General features: G+C 41.6%; 1 protein-coding gene across 1 annotated transcript in view; it reads right to left on the bottom strand.

The window, feature by feature from the left end:
• GRTP1 (growth hormone regulated TBC protein 1) overlaps positions 1 to 21,357 on the bottom strand; it is a 56,368-nt gene that overhangs the window by 17,754 nt on the left and 17,257 nt on the right. The window contains exons 4-5 of the mRNA XM_045007414.1: positions 19,851 to 19,975; positions 16,345 to 16,441 (exon numbers count right to left, since the gene is read on the bottom strand). Of these exons, the coding sequence (XP_044863349.1) occupies positions 16,345 to 16,441; positions 19,851 to 19,975 (222 nt within the window). The remainder of the gene's footprint in view (positions 1 to 16,344; positions 16,442 to 19,850; positions 19,976 to 21,357) is intronic.

The raw sequence follows: 21,357 nt of genomic DNA, 5'->3' as shown, positions 1-21,357 counted from the left end.
GATCTCAAAATACCAATTTCCAAATATAGCAGGCACAAGTGAGATTTCATTACCAGCAGCAAGACAGAAAACCTAGTATATTAAAGACTTCTAGCAAATCAGATAGATAATCCATAAAGCAATTAATAAAGTTCCTACATGATGCTTGATTCTCCTAACTTCTCTTTGGTGGTAAATAACTAATAATTTCTAATACATATAAGTGGACAAAAGTTACATTACATACTGTATAACAAGTTCCTCATATTCTTCCATAACACTGAGCACAAACATGTCATTTATGTATAAACTATATCGACATCAATTTAGTAGCATCTATTGCTAACAGTTTAAATTTATACAAAATAACTGACCCAACTACATTGTGAAACAGTAAAACAGTTTTGCAAAATTTTAAGTTACAAATATAATGAATCCCTAGTAATCCCTACCAATTACACAGCATTTCCCCAACTTTTGGAAGTTGAGCCCTCCTTCAGGAAAATGAAATTAATTACTCTACCACCACCCACTAACACCCCTTCAGCTCCTCCATCTATAGCAGAAGTGGGCAAACTATGGCCCGCGGGCCACATCCAGCCCGCGGGACCCTCCTGCCCAGCCCCTGAGCTCCTGGCTCAGAAGGCTAGCCCCCGGCCCCTCCCCCACTGTTCCCCTTCCCTCACAGCCTCAGCGCGCTGCGCTGCCGGCGCAATGCTCTGGCCTGACCCAGTGCTCTGTGCTGCGCTGTAGCATGGCTGGCTCCAGTGCCGCCAGCCACCGGTGCTCCAGGCAGCATGGTAAGGGGGCAGGGAGGGTGAATAGAGGGCAGGGGAGTTCGGGGTGTGGATAGAGGTCGGGGCGGTCAGAGGGCAGGGAACAGGGGGGTTGAATGGGGGCAGGGGTCCCAGGGAGGCAGTCAGGAAGGAGGGGGGGTTGGCTAGAAGGCAGGGGAGTTTCAAGGTGGTGGTCAGGGGGCGGGGGTGTAGATAGGGGTTGGGGTGGTCAGAGGGCAGGGAATGGGGGGGTTGAATGGAGGCAGGGGTCTCTGGGGGCAGTCAGGAAGGAAGGGGGTTGGATGGGGCATCGGGGGACAGTCAGAGGTGGGGGTTCTGGGGGCAGTCAGGGGACAAGGAGCAAGGGGGGGTGGACGGGGCAGGGGTCCCGGGGGGGCCCCCCCATCAGGGAATGGGGGGGTTGGACATGGCAGGAGTCCCAGGGGGGCATCAGGGGGCAAGCAGGGGGGGGATAGGGGGCAGGGGCCTGGCTGTTTGGGGAGGCACAGCCTTCCCTAACCGGCCCTCCATACAATTTCTGAAACCCGATGCGGCCCTTAGGCCAAAAAGTTTGCGCGCCCCTGATCTATAGGCTTTTAGCACCAGAGACAGAGTGATCACTCCGAGTCCTTGGCATTTGAGTTAGCAGCTACTGTACTGTCAGAGTAGTTTGAGTCTCTCTGCAAATTATGGCAGATAAAAGTGCATTAGTTACACTTGGGTCACATTTCCAAGCTTTTCTTCAGACTCATAACAACACAGACTTTTAAAAAAATTAAATCAGAGTCTCTGGAAAAAAACTGAAAAGCCTATTCATTCCCTGCCACTCCTGAAATCCCCAGGAGGGACAGCACATCCCATGCTTGGGACAGACTGCTGTGATGCTTCCCAGGGGCAAGAGCACCGAACCTTTGTAGAAGTAGGGGGACCCAAGGCCAACGTGCCCCCTCCTTCTCCAGGGCTGGCTGCTCAGGTGGTGAGCCAGCTGACCTCTCTTCTGGCACTACAGCAGCCCCTGGTGGGAAAAACGTGTAATTGCAGCTCCTCCCCATCAGAATCTATTGGGGGAGGGAGAGAGTGGCGGAAGGAGATTTGTGAGGGACATGTATTCTGCAGTTATATTTCTTTTGTTAAAAAGTGGGGAGCCTCCTGGTTCCAGCACTGGTGCCCAGAGATACACAGAGTTGTGAGGCACCTTCCCCCACCTGCCCTTAGTGTGAGGAAGTCTTACCAGCGTCTGCTGTGGATCAGCTCCCTGACTCCACCAGCCACTGGCAACACAAGCACTACTTTTCAGGCCTCATACTCTCTGTACAGGTTAGTAACAGGTACACACCAACTACTGAGTCCTCCAAGAGTTCCTCTGGCGTACTCAGCCTTTATTCCACTGAACACTTAAAGAATTCCTAGATCCACTATTCCCATACAAATAGTACACACAAGATTCAACTCAGGATCACCACTTGAATTAATGCACAGCACTTCATGTATATTCTCTCACACACACACACACACAAAACAAGAATCAGTTTGTTATTAAAGAACAGATTCAGAGAGAGTGAGAATACTGTACACAAATGGTTACATATAAAACAAAATCATAACACACTTTCTGAACATTCCTCTATCTCCTACAAAATAGCTTACCCCACGTCCTCTTAGCATTTTCAACCAGTTTGGCTGAGATCCCTTCTTATCAAGCCTGCTGGCAGGTTGTCCTCACAGATCAAGGAATAACCCAGGGTTCATCTACACTCCAGATATAGTTTCAAAAGTACATTGTCTTACTCCTAAACAGGATGACCCCTGCTATTTTTGTTTTTCCTGCAATTGCTGCAAGCTCCTCATTAGTATTTGACTTAGAGTGTAAATGGACATCCATTGTAAAGCTTACAATACTTAATTTACATGTTGCCAGAGAGATAAATGATTGTTACCTCCTGTCTGGGGGAACCAGTCTAAGCAGGTCACCAAATATATGCTTTAAGAACATAATTTTTGTACAGATCTCTAACACGTTAAATATCGCCCATACATATATCATGTGATGATTAAGAGGACCGTATGACACAGGCTTTTATTAGAGACTCTACATAACATCTCTAGTAAACTAACATGTAAATACCAGATCCAGGGGATTCTTGTAACACCAATACACCCCTTATGTATCAAGAGGCCCCTGGGTCACAACTGCATTTAGGCTAAGTCAAAGTCTGAGCACTTAATGGAAAGTATAAGGAAAAAAAGATGGGACGAGGGAATCTACACTGTCTCAGTGGTCCCACACCAATACCATCTCCCACTCATCCCCATTCTCTAGAAATCTTCTTTATATTCCTGCAGTATTTTAAATCAAGTTTCTCCACAATTAATTATTTTATTGTAGTTGCATAGTAGAAAAAGCTGTATTTAAGGTTCATGGTATGCACAGAGTGGTTGGGTAAAGGTGGTTCTTTGGAGTGTATTTGGAGGATGAAGTGTCTGACCCTTAAGCAACAGCGTCCGAAGACTTAGGCTGATCTTTTCAAGGTCTGGCGTCTCCCGGTTCCAGGCCCTTACTTCCGAAAAGCGACTGCCACCTCCAGTCCCGGAGTGGTTTGGTTGGCGTAGGTGGTCGCTTGGGAGAATCCCCGCAATTCTCCAACGCAATGGAGGGCGGATTGCTGCGAACCCGAAGGCTCGGCTATGTGGTTGTTTTTCAACACCGAAGTGTTGGCACCCCCCACAGGGCGTTTCGCCGCCCGGTCACCCTGTGGGGCAGGGCAGCAGATCCTCTTGGTCGCCACCATATAGGTGGCGTCCGGCGGGCACCGCGGGGAGGTTAAGGATCTGATGGGTGTGCTGCCCCAGCAACTAGACCCAGTTAGGAGAATCAGTGGCGAACCACGTCTTTTCCCCCTAAAAGGATGCAGACTAGTGAGAGAATCAGCAAGCCTCCAGAGGAGAGGTGCAACCTCCTTATCAGAAGAATGCATACACTAAATTTAGTGGAGTTGCCTCAGGGTTCAGAAAAAGTGGCTGAGGAAGTATGACCTGTTAAAACGCCACCTAAGCGTATGTCTACACTACCTGCCGGATCAGCACGCAGTGATCGACTCCTGTACTCCACCGCCACAAGAGGTGCAGGCAGAGTCGACAGGGGAGCAGCAGCAGTCAACTCACTGCAGTGAAGACACCGCGGTGAGTAGGTCTAAGTACATCGACTTCAGCTACGTTATTCAAGTAGCTGAAGTTGCATAACTTAGATCAATCCCCCCACCCAGTGTAGACCAGGTCTTAGTAATAGTAATTTTGCTTGGTGTGGGTTTGTTTGGTTTGTTTTAAATTCTTTTTTATTTTATTTTATTAAATTAATAATTTAAATTAAATTATGGAGACACCAGTTAAACCAATTCCACAGTTAAAATTGAGTTCTGTTTTGAAAGGGGATGTGAAAAGGATTTAGGGATCATAGTGGAGAAGCAATTCAACATGAGCTGACAGTGTGATGCTGTTGCAAAAAAGAGCCAATGCAATCCTTAGCTGTATAAGCAGGTTACTGCTGAATAAGAGTAAGGGAGGTTCTTTTACCTCTGTATATGGCATTGGTGTGATTGATACTGGAATACTGATGTCCACCTTTTAAGAAGGGTGTTGAAAAATTGGAAAGAGTGCTGAAAAGATTTAGGGCTATAAAAATGCCTTACAGTGAGAGACTTAGAGAGCTCAATCTGTCTAGCTTAGTGTGTAAGTACCTTCACAGGGAGAAAATACTAGGTGCTAACAGACTCTTCAATCTAGTGGGAAAAGGCTTAAGCAGCAGCAATGGCTGGAAGATTAAGCCAGACAAATTCAAAATTAGAAATGAGGCTTTAAAAAAAAAAAACCCACAGTGAAGGAAAATTAACCATTGGAACAAACTACTAAGTGAAGTTGTGGATTCTCCATATCTTGATGTCTTCAAATCAAGACTGGATGCTTTTCTGGAAGACATGCTTCAGTCAAACCCAAATAACTGGGCTCAATGCAGGGGTAACTGGATTTAAATTCTATGGCCTATGTCATACAGGGGGTCAGACTTGATGATGTAATGTTCCCTTTTGGCCTAAATCTATGAATATTTGTATCTAAAACAGGGATTCAGTCTTTTATGTTTGAAATACACACACAAACTTACAGCACTTACTGAGAGTATATAAATGAATTTTCTAAGAATTTACAAGTAAATCAGTAAATCAGTCTGAGTTAAAATTATGTTTAGAATAGCCTGGCATTAAACTTCAACCAATCATCTGTAGTCTCACTTTATATTCTGCCAGCATGTGTCCTATATTTCTTGGGTGACCTGTCCAAGCAATATGCTTAGAAAGGTTGCATCGATAAAGCTGTAACTCAGACTAATGAACAAAACAAGATGGAGTTTTTAATTAATCTTTTTCAGAAGTTTGCAATACCATAAGTCAGCTGAAAAATAAAAATATTAATGATCATTTGTTAACAATGGGAGGAATAGATAGAGACGAATGTTTGTTTGGAAATATACCACAGAAGAAAAAAGGCGGTAATATTGACACAAGGTTGAGATAATCAAAATATAGCTCAAAGCAGTGGCTGGTAACATCAAAGACTAGAGAATTCTAAAATGAGCTGTTTAGGAAGATGCATATATACATTCATATGTGCATAAGGACATTACATGGAGCCCCCAAAGTGGAAGTTCTGCTGTTAGAAAGTCAAGAGATGTCTGCCACAAGGAACAAGGTAAATTATTCATTTTGGCCTTGTCCACTCTAGCAAGTTGTATGGCTTTAACTGTACCAGTATAATTAAAGCGACAACCCCTTAGTGCGGATGCAGGTATACCAGTACAAGGCGCTTTATAGTAGTACAGATATTCCTGTACAGAAAGGGGAATTACTATATTGATAACGGGTACTATATTGACATCTTTATACAAGTGTAACTGCATCCACAGCAGGACTTTTACTGATATAACTATTAACATATCTAGGTCATGGAAACAGCTGTGGATCTCTCCAGAGTACTGCCACAGAAGCAGGGCTGACTCCAGCTTTTCTGCCGCCCCAAGCAGCCCCCCAAAAAAAGGACGAGCGGTGGCACTTCGGCAGCAGCTCAAACGTGCCGCTTCTTCGGCGGCGGGTCCTTCACTCCCTCTCCTCCGCTGCACTTCGGCAGCAGCTCAAAGAGGAAGAGAGGGAATGAGGGACCCGCCTCCGAATTCCCACCAAAGACCCGGAGGGGCCGCCCCGATACCGGACGGAGTGCCACCCCTTTGAATTGGCCACCACAAGCACCAGCTTCCTTAGCTGGTGCCTGGAGCCAGCCCTGCACAGAAGGCTTAAGAGGTTCAACTCAAGCCTCAGGAGTCACTAACAGAGGCAGCTAACAGGAATTTCAGTGACAGTAGCTAAAGTCTGTGCTTGGAGGTCACAGGACATAGTGGGCAGTGCATTTGGTCCATCTGTGGGCTGCTTGGTTTGTTCTCTGGGTACAGGCTGCATAGATAGCTAGACCTCGGGCCCCTGAGTAAACAGAGTTCCTGCTAAAGGCCACAAAGCTCTGGCCCTCAGATGGTTCATATCTGCACTAATGACACTGTACTGTGGGATCTCTCACAGATAGATTATTTCAGGGTAATCAGAAGGATGCTGAAGAAAAAGAAGAAGAATGTCAAAGGGCTGGTCTACACTAAGGGGAAAAATCGATATAAGATACGCAACTTCAGCTACGTGAATAACGTAGCTGAAGTCGAAGTATCTTATATCGATAACTTACCCGTCCTCACGGCGCGGGATCGATCTCCGGGGCTCTCCATATCGACGCCGCCACCGCCGTTCGCGGTGGAGGAGTTCCGGAATCGATATAAGCGCGTTCGGGGATCGATATATCGCGTCTAGATGAGACGCGATATATCGATCCCTGAAAAATCGATCGCTACCCGCCGATACGGCGGGTAGTGTAGACGTAGCCAAAGCAATCATCTCTGAGGTCGTTCCTGTCCTAGAAGTAAAGGAAGACAGAAAACAGAAGATTCTGGAAGTGAATTGCTGGCTAGGTAAGTGGTGTAGGGTAGGGGATTTTGGTTTTGTGGCACATTGGTCCACCTCCTACAGGTAGAGAGAACTGTATAGTTTGGATGTCCTCCACCCCAGTAGAAGGGAGACCAATTTCCTCGGGGACAGGCTGACTAGATTAGTCAGGAGGGGGTAAAACTAATAGCAAAAGGGGAGAGTAAGAAGAGGGAAGATACGAACACTCAGCACAAAACTGAGATGTTGAAAACAAAATCCATCAAGGAGCCAAAGGATATGAAGACAAGAGATTCTTTAATTGTCTATACACCAATACTAGGAGCCTGAGTAACAAACAAGAGGAACTGGAACTGCTCATTTGTGAGCATAAATTTGGTCTAGTTGGTACTACTAAAATATGACAAGATGTTTCGCACCACTGGAATGTTAAAAATCTGAGATCTCAGAAGAAAATGATCTTGAATGATTATGGATCAATGTCCTCACAGATAAAGCACAAGATGGGGCATTAATTGGTACCTGCTACTGACCACCAAATGACACTAAGAAACAGGATGACTACCTCCTTAGAATCATAGAATGTTAGGGTTGGAAGGGACCTCAGGAGGTCATCTAGTCCAACCACCTGCTCAAAGCAGGACCAATCTCTCCAGATTTTTACCCCAGTTCCCCAAATGGCCCCCTCAAGGATTGAACTCACAACCCTGGGTTTAGCAGGCCAATGCTCAAACCACTGAGCTATCCCTCCCCTCATGTACAGGGGGGAAAACTGGGCAATCATGGGACACTTCAATTTGAGTGACATGCTGGAGGTCTCATGCTGTCAGCATTAAAACCTCCTTGGAATTTCTAAATGACAATTTCTAGATGACAATTTCGTAACTCAAAAAAACTTAGCCACCAACAAGAGGGAATTCTGTGTTATACCTCGTCTTAACAGATAAAGAAGAACTGATCACAGAACTAAAAATTAATGGTAGCTTAGGTACAAGTGATCATGACTTGAACACACTTATAACATGCAAGCAGAATGAAAGTCCAGACCAGTAATATATAAACGTGATGTTTAATAAGGCCAATTTCACAAAGCTAAAAACAATAAATAGCCAAATCAGGTTAAAGGAAGAATTTAATTCAAAGAGTGTGAATGATAATTGGGAATAATTTAAGAATACCTTATTGTATTCCCCCCTTGCCCCCCGCAAAATTGAGAAAGAAAGCCAGGCTGATTTAAAAAAATGACCTGGTTTAGAGGGGAAGTGAAGGCAGCTATAAAATATACAGATAAAACAAATGGAAAAAAGAGGAAGTTGATAGTAATGAATATAAATAGGAAGTTAGAAAATTGATAAGGAAAGCAAAGGGAAACCTGAAGAAATTTACAGCAGAGTTAAGGACAATAAGGAGTTTTTAAAATATATTAGGAATAAAAAAAAATCATGACAACAGTATTGGTCCATTACAAGATGGAAATGGTAAAATTATCGATACCAATGCAGAAAAGGCAGAAGTGTTCAAAACATGTTTCTGTTTGAGGATCCAGATCACTTGGCAAACTGGGTGCAAGCAAACAATATGCATTTTAATAAGGCTAAATGTAAATCTATATATCTTACAGGAAGGGGGACTATCCTGGGAAGCAGTGATGCTGAAAAAGATTTGGGGGTTGAGGTACATAATCAGCTGAACATGAGTTCCCACTGTGACGCTGTGGCCAAAGAAACTATCAAGATCCTGGGATGCGCAAGCAGCAGAATCTTGAGTGGAGAGGTTCTTTTACCTCTATATTTAGCAGTGGTGTGACAGCTGCTGGAATACTGTGCCGAGTTCTGGTGTCTACAATTCAAGAAGGAAGTTGGTAAGTTGGAGAGGGCTCAGAGAAGAACCATGAGAATGATTAAAGGATTTGATTTTGAAAGCTTGTCTCTCTCACCAACACAAGTTGGTCCAATAAAAGATATTACCTCACCGACCTTGTCTCTCTAAAGGATTAGAAAATATGTCCTATAGTGATAGACTCAAAGAGCTCAATATATTTAGCTTAAGGAAGAGAAAGTTAAGGGATGGCTTGATTACAGTTTATAAGTAGCTATATGGAGAACAAATATTTATTAATGGGCTCTTCGATCTAACAGAGAAAGGTATAACAACATGATCCAATGGCTGGAAGTTGAAGCTAGACAATTTCAGACTGGAAATAAGATGAGAGTAATTAACCATTGGAACAATTTAGCAAGGGTCATAGTGGATTCTTCATCACTGACCATTTTTTAAATCAATATTGGAAAGATATGCTCTAGGAATTGTTTTGGGGAAGTTCCATGACCTGTGGTATAGAGGAAGTCAGACGATAATCACAATGCTCCCTTCTGGCCCTGGAATCTATGAATCTATAAATGATATTAATATAAAACCCTTAACAAGGAGACAGGCATGCTTAACCTTTAGGGGGAATAAGCCACTTAGATCTTGCCTGCAGTATAAACACAACCACGTCGAGGAACCTGACTCAACACAACAGTCCTCAACTTACTACCTTTGTGCAAGTTTGTATTGTGGACTGGATCTTAAGTATATTTCATAGCCAGGCTAAACCCAAGGATTTTTACATTCTAGCCTCCTCATGTCCATAGAAAACTGGGTTTAAGACATAAGAACAGCCATACTGGGTCAGACCAATGGTCCATCTAGCGCAGTATCCTGTCTTCCAACATCAGAGGGGTAGCCGTGTTAGTCTGGTTCTGTAGAAGCAGCAAAGAATCCTGTGGCACCTTATAGACTAACAGACGTAGTCTGTTAGTAGACTTACGTCTGTTAGTCTATAAGGTGCCACAGGATTCTTTGCTGTCTTCCAACAGTGGCAAATGCCAGGTGCATCAAAAGGAATGATTAAAACAGGTAATCATCAAGTGATCCATCCCGTCGCCCAGATACTGGGAAATGCAGAATAGGGACACTTTAGAGCATGGTTTTGCATCCCCCTGCCAATCCTGGCTAATTGCCATTGAGGGACCTCTACCCTCCATGAACTTATCTAGTTCTTTTTTTAACTCTGTTATAGTCTTGGCCTTCACAACATTCCCTGGCAAAGAGTTCCACAGGTTGACAGTGCGTTGTATGAGGAAATACTTCCTTTTGTTTGTTTTAAACCTGCTGTCTATTAATTTCATTTAGTGACTCCTAGTTCTTGGGTTATGAAAAGCAGTAAATAACACTTCCTTATCATGATTTTAATAGACCTCTATCATATCCCTCCCCTTAGCCATCTCTTTTCCAAGATGAAAAGTCCCATTCTTATTAATCTCTCCTCATACAGAAGCTGTTCCATACCCCTAATCATTTTTGTTGACCTTTTCTGTACTTTTTCCAATTCCAATACATCTTTTTTGAGATAGGGCAACCAAATCTGCATGCAGTATTCAAGATGTGGGTGTACCATGAATTCATACAGAGCCAATAGGATATGTTCTGTCTTATTATCTATTCCTTTCTTAATGATTCCCAACAAAAGTGTGGCACTCTCTAACAAAATATATTCTCTTACTATTGAAGTATTGTTTGATTTTTCAGAGTTATGCACAGGAAACAAAATTAGTCCAAGAATAAAAATAACAAAGGAGTCACATTAAAGCAGAGAATGTAAGTCAATGATCTCCCACTGTCCAAATCTTCTGAATTTTCTGGCAGTTCAAATTTAGAAGTAAGTAGTATTTCAGGCTCATCAGGATTTCTAAATATATACCTAAGACCTCATGCCACCTTCAGCTTAACAGGACAATATATTTAACTCCTAGATAATACAACTGCCCTGTAACGTTCAAAGAAACTTGCTTTCATTTCAGCTGCTAAAGGCTAGTAATCAAATATGTATGCCTCCTTGCACCTGGTTTATAGACCATAATCTGATCTATAAACCATGTATGCCTGTCTCCCCTTGTGACAGGCCTTACATTAAGTTTCAGAGACAACTACACATGGTTAGTGTCTCACTTCTGAATAGCAGCTCTCAAAACAGGAAAGTGAGGCAACTTTGCCAGCAGGCAATCTAGTAGCTCAGTGAAGCTGACCCAGCAGGTTCAACCAGCATCACAGAACAATTCAAGATGTGCAGACTCTCTGTTTTTGTGGGGATATAGCCACAAAGTAAAAGCTTTTGACTTTTGACTTCTTTTCCAGGCCATTTTACCAGTGGTGAAAAGCATACTTGTCATTAGTGACTTTTGTAAACATAGCATCATAGCCTCACAAGGATCCTCCTATACCACAGACATCCATCTCTGGTTTTCAAACCTTGTCTGAGAAGGACCACATTCCTTCAACACATTATACTCTCCTGCATGCCACCCAGCTGCTTGTGAATTCAGTCTAGAACTTGTGCTATTCAGGTCTAGCAAGTCTTTTTCCTACCCAGCTGAATGAAATGTTCCATGAAGACTCCACTTCCCTTTTGAGGAAGATATTTTAAACATACAACTACTTACTCACCTAGCTCTATGCTTAGGGATTTCACAGTGCTCTGTCCAAGTATTAAAACAAATTTGCTAAAAGGAGGAAATAAATGTGCAACTAATTTTAGTTCAATAAGGTGCTGAATAAACATTAGGATTATTATTTTACACCATCTACAGGAATGCTAAGTGTTTCAGAAGTGACAGGTCCCTGCTCTGAAGCGTTTAGAACGTTGATGATGGACTTGAGAAGTGAGGATTTTATGACACTAGGAAGGCAAGGAAGTTGCAGATTATAGGTATGCAATTATGCAGTTACTCAGTTTAGTGTTTAATATATGCATAACTAAACTGAGTAACTGCATAATTGCATACCTATAATCTGCAACTTCCTTGCCTTCCTAGTGTCATAACATTGAATCCAGCACCTCTGCTGTACATAGGCGTTCCACTCAATCTAAATTGATGTTGTCTCATGCCACATTTTCTGCCATAGCAAATAACACAGGTTAGCCTCACCCCTCTCTCTCTCTCTCTCCCCCCCCCTCCTTCCAATTGGGTGATCATTCCATAGTTTGAAACATATCTTCACAGGGCATAGCAGATGAAATCCCATTTTTCGTTGCTCATGAGGCAAAATTTCGATTCTCCTAGGCCTATATTTCATAACCACCCCTGCTTTCAGAAAAAGGACCATAGGAAAATCAAAACAATCACAGCCAAACTGCGGTTTTCAGGGAGTATCTGAAATCCCAGTGCAAGTTTAATGCGATCTCCAACATCACATTTATTCATGAGCACAGAGAAAGAAAACTAGTCAAATAATATGTCACTTTGTATTTAACATCAACTACTAAGGTTAGCAAAGTTAACCACTACCTGATGCTTTCTAAAGTGAAGATGCCAATATTTCTCAACAGCAAGAGTAGGCATAAAAGAGTATGCAAAATACTAAATTCGAACTAAGAGTACTTATGCTCGGTCTGAGTTTGAGTCAGTTTTATGCTTGTCAACCCACAGTGGTTCCTTGGAATATTTAGTCCACTCTCCGTCATCAACTGCTCTAGGCATATGCTTGCATACAATATTGCAAAGTGAATTTGTAGATAAAGACCTCCCCATACCGGGATACTTCAGTCTGCTAGAAACAATTCTGGTGTGTCTCTCACTGCTTTTAAAGGAGTTTTACTCCTAACCCCTGAACTTCTAGAATTTACTCAACGGGCTTGTCTTCAGTAGAAACTTCAATCGTTTATGCTTCATTTGTTTTTTTGCTTATGACTAAGGCTAAGATTTTGTCATGGTTATTTTTAGTAAAAGTCTCGGACAGGTCACAGGCAATAAACAAAAATTCACGGGAACCTGTGACCTGTTCATGACTTTACTAAAAATAACCGGCGGGAAGGGGGTGGGGTAGGGCTAGGTAGGGGGGAGGAATGGAGTCCCAAGGCAGATAGGCCAAGCCCCTCACCATGGCAGGAGGCTCAGCCCCCACTCTGGAGCTGGCCGCAACTATGTGACTGGCGATGCACGGCCCCAGCTGCATCCCCAGCCACAGCCTGGCGGGGGAGGCACACATGGCCCTGGGAAACTGCGAGGAGAGTGCATGGCCCCGGCTGCAGCCCCAGCTTCAGCCCGACAGCTGAAGCTGAAGACATCATCGAGGTCCAGAAAAGTCATGGAATCCGTGACTAAATCATAGCCTTACTTGTGATCCATAAATGACTCAATGACATAGGGTATCAGGAGGACACTAGTAGAAGGGAAGGCATTTCCAGGATTACAGAGAAGGGCATGATCTGGAAGCATTTCTGGTGTGATGCAGGGGGAATAGAGGTAGATTAGATGGAGTGGAGGTGGTACAGAAGAGGGAGGAACAAAGAGTGAATTCTCAGCTGGCAAACTAAAGTAGATTTGCCAGATGTTAGAGTTGTCAAAATTAACAGCCCATCATCTGTGCCAGCAAGATGCATCCACACTGGTACTCGATCAATTTGATCTGCAATGAGTGAGACTCAGTTACTGCTTACCCCTACAAAGTCCTGGAGTAAATGCCATGTTAATTTGGTTACCTGACAGTCAGCTGAAGCACTTTTGCTTGAAATATGCCTCACTTTAACATCCAATTGAGGGGGAGCAATCACTTATCAGGGTAAATTTCTCCAGCACATACACGACCTAAGACACTCATTACACTTCTGTGCAATTACTCCAATTATTTTACCTGTTATGCTTTAAACTTTTATAAAAAGAGAACAATTCAATTTCTGGTAGTCAGGGTAAATGCCAGCACTGATAACATCAAAGAACTGTCTTGGAAATCCGCAGCAAAGCTGTGCAACCACTGACAAAAAAATCTTAAAAGAAAGTCTTGCATTACCCAATAACAATGATATTTTAAAAAGATAAAGTCTGTAGCTAGAACCCAGATAATGTATAAATGTGTCTATATTTATTTTAAATACCCTATTTAATGTGATTTGTCCCATTGCCTCTCACACTATGAGTCTGTACTAATCAATGCCGCTACTAGACTAGGAAAAGGGCCATAAAAACAAATAGGAAAATGAAACAAGAGTGCCTTTTCTCATTAACATATTTGCCAAGTTTAGGAGCAAGGTGCTGAAGAGCTACAGGCTTCATGGAGTCCTATCAAAACAAATTCCATAAAGGGACAGATGAAGAGAGTCCTGAATCTCCCAGACCTATGAATCCACTCCTCTATCCCGGAGAAAAATGAAAAATTATAAATGACTAAAAACAAAATCATGGAATAAGTGCTAAACTTCACTGTACAATCACACTGCCTTTCATCAGGTGCCTGATCCAATGTCTACTGAAGTCAATGAGAAGACCCCCATTGGATCACATCCTAGATAACTTCATTCTTCTACACGTTCCAACAGGGGGCTTGCTATATGCAGTATAAGCTATATAGAATACAGTGAAATTGGCTACTGTTATTTTAGTGACTGTGCTGTAATTACAAATAATTAACAAACCTAATCATAAGTTTTATAGCAGGGGAGGGCAAACTTTTTGGCCCAAAGGCCACATCTGGGTATGGAAATTGTATCGTGAGCCATGAATGCTCATGAAATTGGGGTTGGGATGAAGGAGGGGGTGAGGGCTCTGGCTGGGGGTGTAGGGCTCTGGGGTGGGGCTGGAGATGAGGGGTTTGGGGTGCGGGAGGCTGCTCCAGGCTGAGATCAAGGGGTTCTGAGGGCAGAAGGGATGGGGAAGATCAGGGCTGGGGCAGGGGGTTGGGGCGCAGGAGGGACTCAGGAGTGCAGGCTCTGGGAAGCGCTTACCTCAAGCAGCTCCCAGAAGCAGCGGCATGTCTCCCCTCTGGGTCCTATGTGGAGGTGTGGCCAGGCGGCTCTATGCGCTGCCCCGTCCGCAGGTGCCACCCCTGCAGCTCCCATTGGCTGGGAACTGCGGCCAATAGGAGCTGCAGGAGTGGTGCTTGGAGCAGGGGCAACGCACGAGCCTCCTGGCTGCCCCTAAACGTAGGAGCCAGAATGGGGACATGCCACTGCTTCCGGGAGCCATGTAGAGTGGCCGCCAAGCCCGCTTCCTAGCTGGAGCGCGGGAGCGGGACAAGCCCCAGACCCAACTCCCCAGTGGAAGCTTGAGGGACGGATTAAATTGGCTGGTGGGCCGGGTGTGGCCACCCATTTTATAGTCTCAAATTTCTTATGTTGATTTAGCCAGGCTTCTATATGCTTTCTTCATTTGTTTCAGAAGTAGTTTCTATCCACACAGTCTTAAAATAGGCCTTTTATGAACTGAACAATTCTGATCATCTCTACATGCAAGTAAAAATTGATTTAGTTTGTTACATGACTTATTTAACCTCGAGAATTATTTTTGCTGTTAGTGCCATCAGCAACAATTACACCAGTTCTCTTTCCTTCCTCCTCAAAGTCTTTCCTTTGAACAAAAGAAAAATGTAATTTTATTTCTTTACATCTTAAATGAGAATAGCTCTAGACATCCAAAGCTCTGGCAAAAAAAGTCAAGCACAATTCTGGATGTTACTGTCATACAATAATTTGATATTTTAATAATATGTTCAGCCTCCAGCCCTTCAGGATAGCAGTTCAAGAAAGCTCTTCAACAGCAAAAGTAGGCCAGATAAGGGAATGTCAAAACCTACCCTTGGTAAGCCACTGTACGAAATTTTAGGCACCATATACACCTGAATAAAAGTGTGCACTGTACTTATGGGAATTCATGGGGCATCCATTCCTCCTTCATGGGCTTTAGTGTTAAATCCCTAGTTGGAGTGCTCATGCAATCTATTAAAAAAAATTGAGGGAGGAAATGTCCACTTGGTCACATCTGAATAATTTTAAACTCATGGTTTCTACACATAGGGATCATGACCTCCAGGAAGGTTACAAACCACCCTCCTTTTCTTTACAGCCTGATGGGAAGAGGATCCTGACATTTTTTTTTGTTGTACAACAGGGTCACAGTATGGAAAAGGCTTGGAACCACTGACTTAACAGTTCCTCGGCGCTAACACAATCTTCTTGCAGACCTTATCAACTAGCTGTAAAGAAAGGCCAAGCTGCCTCCTTTCAGTAGCATCATAATCTGCTACTTTATGTAATGGCCAGCACAAGATGCTCACACTGCAATGAGACTCATACCCTTCCTTCACTTGAGACCAATTGCTTCAATCTTTCCATCATATTGTTTCCCACAGGCCAAGGAAAACTGCTAAAGTCCCAGGCACTCCCATAAGCCCTGGCCTCTTGCCTAGCATTGAGCCCCTGGAAATATAAAACCATGGTAGTGATGGGTGAAAAGCAAGATATGTGTTACAAATTAAAACAATTCTACACCAGCTGATCAGATTTCAGTTTCTTACTACTTTGTTGTCTAAAGACCAGTGTTTTAGTTTCAATTTGTTTCGACTTGCATCCTGTACACCCACACTGAAATCAGGGCAGAATTAGATCCCTACAAACTAAGCAGACCATTGAAGTTAAACAACAAGGCTTATCTTGCCACATAGGGCTTCTATAAATAAAAATGAATACAAAGGGAAAATAAAACCCAAGCTCTAATGTACAGATAAAATAAGAGCCACTAGCATACCAGGCAATATTCGTCCAATGAGAGCATCTAACAACCAAAAGGATTCCTCTTCATTCTTTGTAATAAGAATCAGGTATCCAGCTATGAAATTCATGCCCTGAAATAAAAAGAAAGCTTTTATAATTTCTCCACTTACCTCAAAAGCTTCCTGTTTAACTTCATAATACCAAACATGAACTTCAAAGTACTGATTGAGTGAAATAAAAGGAAAAGCATTGTGCCTGCATCTTCCTTGAAAGATACCAGAGACAGGATCATTACAATTCACAAAATGGACAGGATAGAGGAAATCTATTAACACAGTCTACCAATTGATTAACGCTGCTACTCCTGGGCAATGAAAGCCCATGGAAGCCAGGGGAGAAAAAAAAATTAAAGCACTAAGAAATTAAAAAATAATGTATAGACTTTTTATTTTAAAAAATCCCAAAGCCCTTTCCAAACAACAAAATAGATTATTACTTTGACCAACACTGAAATGTAGCTATCTCTGGAGTGAAACTCACAAAATAGGTGCTTAATAGTGTGCAGTAACACTACCTTACAGCTATAGGTGGAGCATGGCCCATCCAGTTGAAACTACAAATGCAGTTTAGGAAAGCAAATAGGAAGCAGCAGAGTTGTAATTCCACCAGGTTTTACAGTGCAGTCTATGTAGCTATTTAAACTATTTTTGTCCAGAACTAAAACAGTATTTATTGTTTCTATTTGCACCTACATTATGCTAGATGCCTTTCAAATCACCAAGGAAGCCATAGTTCCTGCCTTACAACCTACAACAGGCAGACACACAAAGTGTGGGAGTTAGAGCTATATATGTAAAGCATTAATTGGCCACATCCTGATAGTACAATGTGCTGGGCTTTTCATGGCAATGTATCAGTGGAGAGAAGATGTATAAAATATATACGCCCTGAATAAGGAATAGCATGTGCTTAAAATTAAGCATATGGTTAAGTAATTTCCTTAGAGACTCTCTCTAAGTAATCCATAATATTACTTTAGTCAACCAGTTAGTTTTAGCAACATTAGGATGATTTACATTTATAGCATTTTATGCAATTTTGGCTTTTAGAGTGAGAGGATTTTTTTTAAAGTATATTTATTGTGATATAAACAAGATGGCATCTAAAACAGTACATAGTGTACCAGCATGAGAGCACACAATTCCCAACAAATTTTTTAAAAAGCCAATGTAAAATTGTCTTTAAATATTTACCGGCTGTGGAGGCTCGTGTCAGTTACACTTGTTTAGTGCTAATCTTAGAAATCCTCTCCAGTTTCATCCTTTTCTTTTGTATTCTCCCAGACCTCTTCCCCCCAAGCTCTCCACTCCAGGGTTGTCTAGGGGGACAGGCAGTAACATTGTCTCACTGTACCCAATAAGCAATGCCAGCTACAGCTCAAGCAAGAAAAGCACTGCCAGAACTGAAACGCTCAAAGGATTTTGGAAACCAAAAGTTCTTGTCTTGACTGACATCCAATTTCTTGGATTCAAGTGGCTTTACTCACTTGTCTTTTGATATACAATGTCAAAACAGTCTCTGCACATTTGAATTTTAAAATATTCACTCTGTTCTAGACATTTATTTTCAAATCCTTAAACTTCTATATTAGTAGTTGAACTTTTACAAATTGCTGAAGTTGCCTGGGTCTGTGTTGCATCTGGGGTGCTTGGCTTTCTGCCTGTGAAGACAGCTATTCAGTTCCCATGCTGCCAGATAGTTTGATAACTGCATCCATGGTGATAAGAGACTATTTAGCACTTAACATAGCAGGCACAAAAGCCTAATCTTTAGAAAATATTCACAAAGCAAAGAATTTCACTAGCTGTACACACATTGGTGAGAATTCCATAGGACTATGGTACAGAATGGCAATTAGAAACTTTAACTCCCTGGTTGGGAACTTTTCAGTGGTGACTCTCCAGAGAAATGTTTTGATAACGCTAGTGTGGTGTGGAGGATCTACAGTTAGTATATAGTGCAAGCCAGGAAGAAACACACAAAGAATTGGGGGTGGGTGGAAGGGTTCACCTTAATTGTCTACTATTTCAGAGGACTCCTGGTCCCATTATGTGGTGCATGTCACCATTTATCTTGATGAAGTTCGCTGCTTTACTAGGACAATAGCCAGTTTTCTAAGACATACACTGATTTATCACAAGTATAGGAGGGGAGGCTCCAGCCCTTGGTTTATGTAGTTATAACCTTGATGGATAACTCATCTTTTGAGGGAACAAGGGGGGGGAAAAGTCCCTTGGCCTCTTTTTAATGAGACTTAAATGGGTGTTTCTGTGCAGAGTAACAAGGTTTTAATGTAAAGTAATATGCATCTCTTCATATATCTGTCTTGCTTTATTTAGAGGCCTGATTCTGCAAATACATGGATCAGAAATTGACCCTTTGCATTCTTCTGAAAAATCTTAAAAGAATATAGTTTTAAAAGCTTTGTTCTCTTTGGATGAAATGTTATATATGGAAAAAAAACCACAAGGAACTTTTACTGCCACATTTCAAAATTACCATTATTAACCTCAGTACTGCAATATGTCAGGGCCAAATAGTAAGTCAGATTTCAGCGACTTTGATAATGATTCTTAAACCTAGATCAATCTCCTTCTATACTAAATTAAATGAGCTGCAATTCAGTAAATGTAATTTATATTCTTTAATAGAGGCTTGTTATTTTTATTTTATTATATCAGTTTTCTTGACTGGTACAAAACACATGTAAGTGCATATAACTGCAATGCAACAGGGAAGGAGAAAAGGGAGACTTCAAACCTGAATTGAACAGAAGAGAGTTTTTGATTGTGCCAGTTACTGTTCCTTTATGACGTGCAAAGATAGCCACAAAGTTATTTCTATTTTTTAAAGGTTTTTCTGCTTGTTTTTTAACCTTAGAAACACCAAATATTTTCCTTCCTTGTATCTTCCACAGGAACCTGTAAAGGACTAGAGAACTGGAGCAGGAGCATTCTCAGTTCTCTAAGAGTTATGAGGTTGAATTTTACACAAACAAATTTTCCTCCTACATGTTTGGCAGGAGTTTGAGTTTAATGTTTAATGTTACAACCAAATCCACGCAAACTAGATTTAGACCATTTGTTAATGTCATATGACCACTAGTTCTCCTCTACCCAAAAAAGTTCTCCAGAAAGACAATGGAAACCAAGACCATGCCTTTCTAGAACACCAAGTAGCAAAACAGGACACCATTTTTTTAGTTTACTGTTCACCTTTAGTGAATGAAACCAATTAATTCACTTGAAAAGGAAGGAAATTGAGTAAGCACACATTGCTACTTGACCTTGCTTAAAATTATTACATTTAAAATGGCTCAAATATGAGATCGGAAAGATACTATTAGCAACTGTTTATATGACTATGTTTAGCCTTCCCCACAACCTTGCCTATCGCCCAAAAATGTACTTTAAAATTAGCAACAATGATATTGTGAATGTCTTGGAGTATCTTTTTAAATGTCTATAAGAAGTTACGTACCTGGCAGTATCCCACTGTTTTATTATGGTGCCCATATGCTACTAATACATTGTAGAGTGTCTGCTGTAAACAGGGATTAGCAGTTTTGCGGAACTGTACATTATCTGGAAATGTTCTGTTCATGTCTAGAAAAAAAATGAAAGGACCAAATTTAAGCCATGTTGCCATGCTCCCTAATAATTCTTAGCCTTGTAAGATGTACAACTGAAATCTGACCATGGGCTCAGAGAAAAGGAGTCTGGTAGATGAAGTTAGCAAGAAACGACCTCAAACCCCTATTTTAGTTCATTGGCCTACATTCAAAAGAGATCCATTCCTAGAAAGAATGATCTCTCTAGGCTCAGGGTGACTTACAGTCTCAAGCAGAATTCAAGGCAGAGACTGATTTATGGCAAATCCCAGGAATTTATTACATTTCACGTAACCCTCTTCAGCAATTTAAACTAACACACTATGTACCGAATTTATCTAGCGCAGTGCTAAGGTATTAGCTGCAGCACTGAGAAGTGATATTCTCACAATAGATCGGTTTAGTTTTCAATGAATCAGAGTTGCCTTTTGCTGAACTTATCTATGTGGATTAGCCCTAAACAGTTCATTTTTTAAAAGATTCTGTTCTCATGACTGATCATATGTGTTTGACTCTAACCTAAAAATAAAAAAAATAAAAAAAAAAAATGCAATTACACATTGTTACATCCTGGGGGGGGGAAAAATCTGCTTCTTTACTCATGCAAGGTTACACAGAAGGAGATTTTTCAAAGAGCGCAGAGATGCCTACCCATGTACTTCAAGTTTAGTCTTACATCTGATCTGTGATTAAACAATTTAAAAGCAGTAATTCCTGAAAGAGGCACTGTCAGATCAAATTTGGTCCAAAATTTAAATTCTATGAAAATATGCTCATACTTTAAAGGAAATAAATATATCTTTTTTTTTGGTTTTTTGGTTTTTTTTTTTAATTCTAATGGAAAAACCTAAACCTGTTTGCTGCAATGTTTACTATACACATAAAACAATGAAAGTGTCTAGAAGTGGATTAAATACAAAAGTGAAGTGGTCTATTGTTTAAACAGAGAGAAAAGAAGGACAATAACAAGCAGCATGAATAGTGAAAAATAAATTTAACTTTTCAGGGCTATTTAAGCAAATAAGGCAGTTTGTATAAATTAAATGAATATATAATTACACATGCAAACTCATGAGTATGTGCACATGCATCTATGTGTAACTGCACATATTAGACACACACACACACACACGTGTCATCAACTTGTTGCAGGATCTTTATTGCTCTCTGGAGCACAGTGCACATTCATCCATACAGATTTTTAAACTGATACTGTCCCTTTAATCAAGTTAATCACCACCTGCTCAGCTTTAAGGACCCACAACCTAAATTTGCAAAAAGGTCTCACTTTCTGAAAAAATCAGGCCACTTTAAGAGGTCTCAAGTTGAACACCTAAAAATCACTACTCGCTTTTGGAAAATAGAGGCCACTATGCA

The sequence above is a fragment of the Mauremys mutica genome, chromosome 1 (assembly GCF_020497125.1).
Source record: "Mauremys mutica isolate MM-2020 ecotype Southern chromosome 1, ASM2049712v1, whole genome shotgun sequence".
Lineage (NCBI taxonomy): Eukaryota > Metazoa > Chordata > Testudines > Geoemydidae > Mauremys > Mauremys mutica.
This window is presented reverse-complemented; position numbering and strand designations above follow the sequence as displayed.